General features: G+C 45.3%; 1 protein-coding gene across 1 annotated transcript in view; it reads left to right on the top strand.

Annotated features, from left to right (window-relative positions):
• The window catches only part of LOC119379493 (procollagen galactosyltransferase 1-A), a 34,328-nt gene extending 27,958 nt beyond the window's left edge, over positions 1–6,370 (top strand). The window contains exon 5 of the mRNA XM_037648797.2: positions 4,468–6,370. Within this exon, the coding sequence (XP_037504725.2) occupies positions 4,468–4,696 (229 nt within the window). The 3' untranslated portion in view covers positions 4,697–6,370. The remainder of the gene's footprint in view (positions 1–4,467) is intronic.
• Positions 6,371–8,266: the final 1,896 nt, after the last annotated feature.

The raw sequence follows: 8,266 nt of genomic DNA, 5'->3' as shown, positions 1-8,266 counted from the left end.
CGTGCCTTGTGTCCGTGCTGTTCGTCTTTCCATCCCATTAGGCTGACGATGGCCGCTGTCGTCTTGGATGAGACTATTACTGCGATTTTTGTCATCTTCAAGGAACCACACCACACACAGTTTCGCCGTGGCCGCAACGTGAAGAAAGATAAATTTTCCCGATGTCTCCGCCGGGATTTGAGCCCATGCCATTTAGCTGATGTGTTTTTTCAAGACGAGCGCGCTAAGCCTCGAGCTGTTGCTCGGGAACTCTTCAAGGTGATGCGCAGCACACTCTCTGAGATCAGTGGCGTCTGTGGCGTGTGGCAATAGCACAAATCGGATAAGTGGCAGTGCATTTATTGCTCGTGACATTCGTCGTTACGACGCGTAACAAGATCGCCAGAAGAGCGATGTAAAGGTCAAAAGAGCGGTAAGCTGCGCTAGTTGGTAGGTTTTCACAGTAATAAACAGCGCGAAAGAATTATAGAGACAAAATAGGAAGAACAACAGCCCTCGTCCCGCGTTGTTCTTCCCCTTTTGTCTCTAGTTCTTTCGCGCTGTTTATTACTGTGAGAACGATGTAACTTGCACATGCATCTATTGCGGCATCATTCTCAGCTGCCAGATGATTCCATATATTGGCATTGCATGCAAATGCAGAAGAAATCGATCTTGAACTTACCCAATCCCGCAAAGTGTGTGAACCGTCACTGGGAGAAAAACGGTAATGCAAATAAGGTACCCAGATGGAGAGTGCAGCCGTCGCAATACATGAGTTGAGAGCCAAAGGAATCGCTTAATTCTGCTGCGTGTTTGTGTTTTTCGTTCTTGGTGACTTCGGTTCGCGGTGGCGTGTTTGGGCCTTGCGATTAAATACATTAATAATAATATCTGGCTTTTAACGTCCCAAAACCACGATATGATTATGAGAGACGCCGTAGTGGAGGGCTCCGGAAATTTCGACCACCTGGGGTTCTCTAACGTGCAGCTCAATCTAAGTACACGGGCCTCAAACATTTTCGCCTCCATCGAAAATGCAGCCGCCGCGGTCGGGATTCGATCCCGTGACCTTCGGGTCAGCAGTCGAGTGCCATAACCACTAGACCACCGTGGCGGGGCCTGCGATTAAATACATCGACACTTTCTTAGAGAACGGCCCCTCTTACACTCTAAACGTGATAACGGATACATGTTGTTTTGCGCACCTATGGATTAAGGCTTACATTAGTTTAAAGTGCATACATTCTAAACTTGGTAACCCTTACTATATCGGTGCACAAAATTACATTTATCGGCTATCACGTTTAGAGTGTAGACACACTCTAAACAGGCTAAAACATTTTTAAAAAGATTTTTGCGGGAATATTCCTCTGTGAATTAACTGGATTAATTGTGTATATGTACGCTTGCGACAGTGATGCCTCATGGCGATGCCGATGTCATGCCGCAAATATTTTACGAGACAGAAAAGAACAAAGGTCGGCAAGAACGGGAAATTCCATTTGCTACCCTACTCTGAAGCAGAGAGGGAGATGAACGTGTGTTTTTGGTAGCACATGAGCCTGTTTTTACGAAACGACGCGATCGAGCAATTGCGCATTCAGATCACAACGCATCCACGCCAATTGTAAAAGAAGCAAACAAGCCTTTAAGCACGCAAAAGCTTTTGTGTGCTTAAAGGGACACAAAGAGCAAAACGATTTTTCTCGCATTAGTAAAGTAGTCCTCCACGATACCAAAAACACCACGCTTGCTGCGAGAAGACGCTTAATAAGCGAGAAAACGTGCAGAAAGAAAATACAGGTGGCGACGCCACCTTGGAATTCCCGCACCATTTGCCGTGACGTCACATATTTCTGACGGCGCCTGCTTGGGCCTACGTAGTTCCTAATCGGTTAAATCGAAGTGCATTGTCCTCTGAGGGGGCCAGAGACTTGACATAACGAGTTTGTGGAAATTTCGTCGAGCCAGTAACGCCAAAATACGTTAAATGCTCTTTGAAGTCTTTTACGTCACGAATGACAAAGTTCGGCGCGAAATTTAAGAATGAAACTTTGAACTTGGTTTTCTCCTCTAATATTAAACCTATGGTGGTGAAATAAACTACACAAGAGTTCTCCGAGCACACTTTATCAATCTGAACCAATTCATTGTTTCTCTTTAGTGTCCCTTTAAGGGTGTTATGGGAGTTATGGCTAGCCATAAATCCAGCAGAAGAAAAAAGTACTTTCATTAGCTTACTGATCAATTAGATTAATATAGTGTAATTTGTGTCGTGTTGCAGAAATATTCATGCCGCGCGTACTTCTGCCTACTCGCTTCTTAAGCGCATATGCGTTTCTTGGCGCAGCAAACGTCATTAATTTATTATTATTATTATTATTATTATTATTATTATTATTATTATTATTATTATTATTATTATTATTATTATTATTATTATTATTATTCCAAAGTGTTCGAATGGAAATTCATTTTGGGAACGTGTCATTGGTAATGTTTCGCTGCATGTACATGTCAAATCACGTCCTCATGCGTAACTTGTGGCTGTTAAAAATTGGTGGATATTATTTTTTTTCATTAAAATCACGTTTGTTTGTTTTTTATTCACTGTGATGCATACCTCTGTCAGCATCACTGCCACAAAGCATGCGTTGGCGACATATTTCCATCTATTTATAGAAGCAGTACTTTCTTTGCCATCAGCTGATTTTTTTTTTTTTTTTTGCATCTGCACGCAGCTGCCTTAAACCAAATTTTGTTCGCCTCCATGTAGCATTTAATTAGCTTCATGGCCATTCTAAACTTTATGTAAACGTGTGCATATAATATATTAGCATTTCTTTTTCATAATCGAAAGGTACACGTTAAGCGGGGCCTGTTGCTGGCTGTGGTTTTGCACAGGGTGCCAAACGCTTGTCATTGTCCTCAATACGATGTTCATTCTTGGACCATAACTCAGTGACTTCCGTTTAATGCGAGGTGGGTTCAAAAAGAAACCGTACTTTTGAAGTAGCCCTCCAACCGCCAGAGGGAGCGCGCTGCGGGTACTAAGCGCGCGTAGCGGCATGTTTACACAAGAAACTGTCATTTGCCGCGTTTTCCTCTGAGCGTTAGTTCGGGAGCTGCAGCCGCTAAAGTGAGCACATAAACAAGCTGTTCTTCGGATTTGTGCCAAAGTTACAATGAAGGAATTGGAAGAACAACGTGTGTGGGTGAAATTCTGCTACAAGCTTGCGAAAACTTTCACAGAGACATTTCAGTTGCTTTGCCAAGCATACGGGGAGGACTGTATGAGTTGCACACAGTGCTATGAGTGGCTCAAGCGTTTTGAAGACGGACGAATGTCGGTCGGTGGCGATCCCAAGCCTGGACGACCTTCCACATCCACAGATGATGACAACGTCGAGAGACTTCGAACTGTGATGGTAAAAAACGACGTTTGACTGTTCGAGAATTCGCTGACTAAGTTGATATCAGCGTAGTATCATGTCATGAAATTTTGAGCGAAAAAATGGGGATGCGTCGTGTCAGTGCAAAATTCGTGCCGCGTTTGTTGGCTGACGAACAGAAGCAGACCCGTGTCGAAATCAGCCAGGAACCGCTTGCCGCTGCCAATTACGATGAAAACTTCCTTAAGAACATCATAACAGGCGATGAGACATGCGTTTATGGCTATAATGTTGAAACGAAGGAGCATCCATCGCAGTGGGTGGCCAAAGGTTCTCCTCGTCCAAAAAATCACGCATGGGTTGGTCAAAATTGAAGGTGATCTTGGTTGTGTCTTTTGACTGCAAGGGCGTTGTCCATCAGTAATTTGTTTGTGCCACATGGTGAGACGGTAAGCAAATAAGTTTACCAGGGAATCCTAGCACGCTTTAGAGATTCTGTGCGCAGTAAGAGGCCTGAATTGTGGGAAAATCAGGCTTGGATGATGCATCACGACAATGCCCCGGCTCACGCGCCGCTCCTTATCCGCAGCTTCTTAGCAAAACACCACACTGCTGTTGTGCCGCACCCACCATATTCTCCGGACCTAGCCTCAGCATACTTTTTTCTATTTCCCAAGCTAAAAACCGCGTTGAATGAACGTCGTTTCCAAACCGTAGAGGCGATCCAGGACAATGCGAGAAGAGACCTGCGCGCCATTCCAGAACGTGCGTTCCAGGAGGCTTTCCAAAAATGGAAGAAACGATGGGAAGAGTGCATTGCCAGTAGATGTGATTACATTGAGGGGGACAGCACTTAAAATGTTTAACCATGAGCAGTAAAGTTGCTATAGCAAAAGTTCGGTTTCTTTTTGAACGCACCTCGTATATCTTTACGGCAGAGTTTGCGACACTTAAAGTAGCGACTTCTTTTGGTAGTTAAATGAATGAAAGGAAAGGACTTCAGTGTGCCTACCTAATTATTTACTTCCTCCACTTAACAAAGTAAAGCAAGCTAGATTTGTTTCCCCCATTTTTTGACATGTTGCTGCTGCAGGAAAGTCTGGGCTGCGCATTTTCCACGGCGAGACCTGAAGGCCTTCTCCGTGCATCCCCTGTTTGTGCACCCAACGCACTACACTGGCGAGGAGCACTACATCAGCGACACCGAGGACTCGGTCGTGGTGGACACGCTGAACACTACCGACTCCGACTACGGAGCGGCCAGTGTCCTGGCTCCCGCCGACGTAGCCAGCGAGCCCGAGACTAGCAGGGACGAGCTCTGATAGAGCGTGCCCGCGCCTATGGTTGCCGTCAAGGCTCAGCCTATACTTGATCCGCGTCCGCGCGAGACAATAATTGATATTTAAGGGGCTATAATCGTTTCACTGTTACCGTTCTGCCGCTAACGTTTTACCGCGAAGCTGGCATTGCGCCTGATACCAGCTTCGCGCGTGTTATGTATATCTACACCTTGCTGCATGCACGCAGGCGGCACCTGGTCAGGAAGGTTAATGTAGCGGTAGAGTGGTAAGGATTTTCCTACGAAGCATTGTGCTAAAAAGCTGTCGGGTCCATGGGCGCTGTGACAGCGTTTGTCTATGCGCAACCACACGGACAGCGCGAATGCGGCCGGATTCACTCGTAACAAGTGGCTCAAAGCGAGCGCACTATTGGGTGCTGGTCGTACTCGTAGCGATTTTCTCCAATTCTGACGAGTTGGAGACCTAACTGGCGAGGGGAAGGGTATTTCAATTTGAGGACGGCTGACATGGGTTATTTTCGAAGAGCTGGACATTACGGAAAGCAGGTGTTTAACACTAAGACAGGAAACTTAGCTAGCGTCATTGTCGTATTCGGATTATGAGAGCGATACTGCACTGATCTAACATGAACAATTATCGCTGCCATTGAAACTTATGAAAAACACAAGTGCAGCATGCGCGTCGTCTTAAGGCGAAGTGCCACAGTGTGATCGAAACAAACGCTTCGACCGTTAGCGTGTTAGGATTGTTTCTTTCGATGCTGTGTAGCGTACGTGCATCGTTTCTCACGCGTTTAATCTTCACTGCAACAGAACAGGGCATACCGTATGATTTAACACGTTGTCATTATCTAACGGTTTTTTTTTTTTTTTTTTGCAGTCTCGGTTTTCAAGAGTTTTCAGGCAAAGGGCAGCAGTGAAGGTGTGTAGGCGCATCGCAAACTGTTGCTGTTTCTTTTTAATAATCTTTCTTTTTAACGAACAGTGGCGCAATAATAGCGTAATCTCTGCATCGACGTTTATCTATGACGCGTACACGCGATATTTCATTGCTTACATGCGTACTTTCGTGGAAAATAAGTCGCCCTTCATAAGCGTAGAATTAACAAATGGACTAATCCGTAAGCAGCTGTCTATATAGGCTAAAAGTATAGCAAAAAATGGTTTTGCTGCTGAAAAATGAATATGTAAATTTTAACGACGAAAACTCCTCGCTTTTTATTTAGCCTCTCGCCGCTTGATTTTGTCTACCGGGTGGTACTACACAGAGGGGTCGCCAGAAGTAGGCTGATCTCTTTGCGAACTGAGGCCCCTCGCTTCCGTTAAACTTCTTCAAGGGAGCCGTCAGACCATAGTCTCCTATCTCGCTGATGAGTATTTGATGGAGTGCGTTTATAACGCCTGTCGAAAAGGTGTCAGGCGGCGATGCGGCTTTAATGGCGACAGGTTCATGTATCCTGCAGCAAACCGTCACATGAAAAAAACAAAATTGGCTTTGGGAGTCAATTTAGAGCGCGTTCTGCTTTTGACAGGCTATCTATTATAACTTGAAGACTTGGCGGGCGCTGAAACATAGGCTGGTGGATAAAGTATAATGAAGTTTTACATGCTGCTTCTAGCATCTCGCTCTCTCGTTAAGTTTCTGTAATGAATGTTCAGCGGTGAGAAACTATCTCATCTCATATCTAATCTGCACACTATCAGTTACCATTGATAGTACCCAGGGCGGGGGGGGGAAGCTAATTGTGCATACGATACTTATCTGCAGTTAGGCGCTGCGGATAATAACGACGTCCTGTATCTCTATAAGTATTCATAACGAAGGAGCACTCCGTGTGTACTTCACAGTCGTAGGTCTCGATAACGGAATAAAAACGTATACCGCGCTTCTTTTTCACCGCGCACGGACGGAACCTGCTTCTGCACAGGTCATGCTGTGATGAAGTACAAGGACGTTCCGAAAGATTAGTAAAACTGCACACTCAGCGCAGACTGCACATTCGGGCGCTTTAAAGTTGACCTCTGCTCCTCACAGGCCGCGCAGTCTTAAAATGTGTTCGTTATATTTAGTTTACCCGCAGGACTTAGTCTGTAAAGGTTTCGCACATGTGCGTACGTATGCGGGAGGAGACGAAAGCTTATTACCCCGTGAAGACCGTCACGCGCGTGCCTACCAAGTCGTGCACTATCCATACGCATTACGACGATGCACCCTATTAGTCCTGATCGTTTCCAGCAGCAGCCATAAAGCACGAGAGCTTCAACTGCTCGTTCGCTTGCTCTCTTACTTGTGTCGAGTGAATCCGGTCTGCGAAGACTGTTAAGAGTAGTACGAGGGTGACGTATGTACATAGGGGTGTTGGATGGTGGTAAACCCATATGTTATGGATAGCCAATGGATCGTCTACGCGCGATTATGCGAGGCAAGGATACGTCCTGCCGAGCAGTATCTCTGGCCACTTGCCGTAAGTAGAAACCGCTGTTCTCTGATAAGGAGAACACAAAAAAACCAAAGGAAATATGTGTCACATCCCCATCGTCCCCCCCCCCCCCCCCCCCCACACTTCTTCTTTTTTTTTACTTTCTGGGACCATAACGTGTCCTTTTTTGTTCCACTGCATACCGTTTTTGCACGCTATAAGCTGCCTTGCTTGTCGCTTTGCTTGCAACACGGCCTGCGTGTTGCTTCTGTCGCGTTTATGGTTCGCTGTTACGTTGGGTTGAAGTCGCGCTTTAACATTGTAATTACTTTCCGCGACATGTACTTTTGCTTATTCGTTTGTTTGTTTTTCTTTGTTCTCACTGAATTAAGAGCAAAGGTCGAATAAGCATAACTTTGTCGATCTGTTTAGCTGGCCAATCACAACTCCTTCGATGCTCTATATGACCAGCCTTTGTGTCATTAAACTCAATGAATCATGACCACCGTTAGTACTGCAACGTTTCACGTTATTCACAATCATGGGCTAGATTTTCTTTCCTTTTTTCTTTCTTTTCTTTTTTTTTGTAACCGCCTCTATCGTTTAAAAGAAACATTGCTTTTAGCCCCAATTTTTTTGAAAAACTGATGTCCTTGTTGACAATAATTGATAATAATCGCTGTTATTGTCGGTGCTACAAACGAGCCGCCAAAATATGTTCGCAAGAGCTGCGAAAATCCGTGACGAGATCTGCTTCTTTAGGCAAATCAGAGGTCATTACGTCCACGGCGAGTGCACGCTACTCTTGTATACGACTTGCATGACGGCGTGATAGAAGCTCGCAATTTTCCAGTGCACGCTTAATATCTACACACAAATTTCAGCGACCGTTTCGCCAATGAAAAGATGGAGCTTGGCGCGGTGTCATTCAATGTCATTGAATTTGTCACTCAATGTAATAGCGTCGATTCTGATCGGCGACTGCGGCTAACGGGTGTGCTCATTTTCAGCCATACCGCGCGCTAACCGGAGCTCGGTCATGGTTTTATACAGGTGTTTCGTATAGTCACGTACGAGTTCGAATGTCGTGCAGTAGCGTTGATCATCCTGTCATGTGAAGCGGTGAAGCTGTTATTGTGGGACCACAGAATTCCATATCCTAACTGACCATT

The sequence above is a fragment of the Rhipicephalus sanguineus genome, chromosome 1, assembly GCF_013339695.2.
Source record: "Rhipicephalus sanguineus isolate Rsan-2018 chromosome 1, BIME_Rsan_1.4, whole genome shotgun sequence".
NCBI classification, from domain to species: Eukaryota; Metazoa; Arthropoda; class Arachnida; order Ixodida; family Ixodidae; genus Rhipicephalus; species Rhipicephalus sanguineus.
Note: the sequence above shows the minus strand (reverse complement) of the source record. Positions and strands in the feature narration are given on the sequence as shown.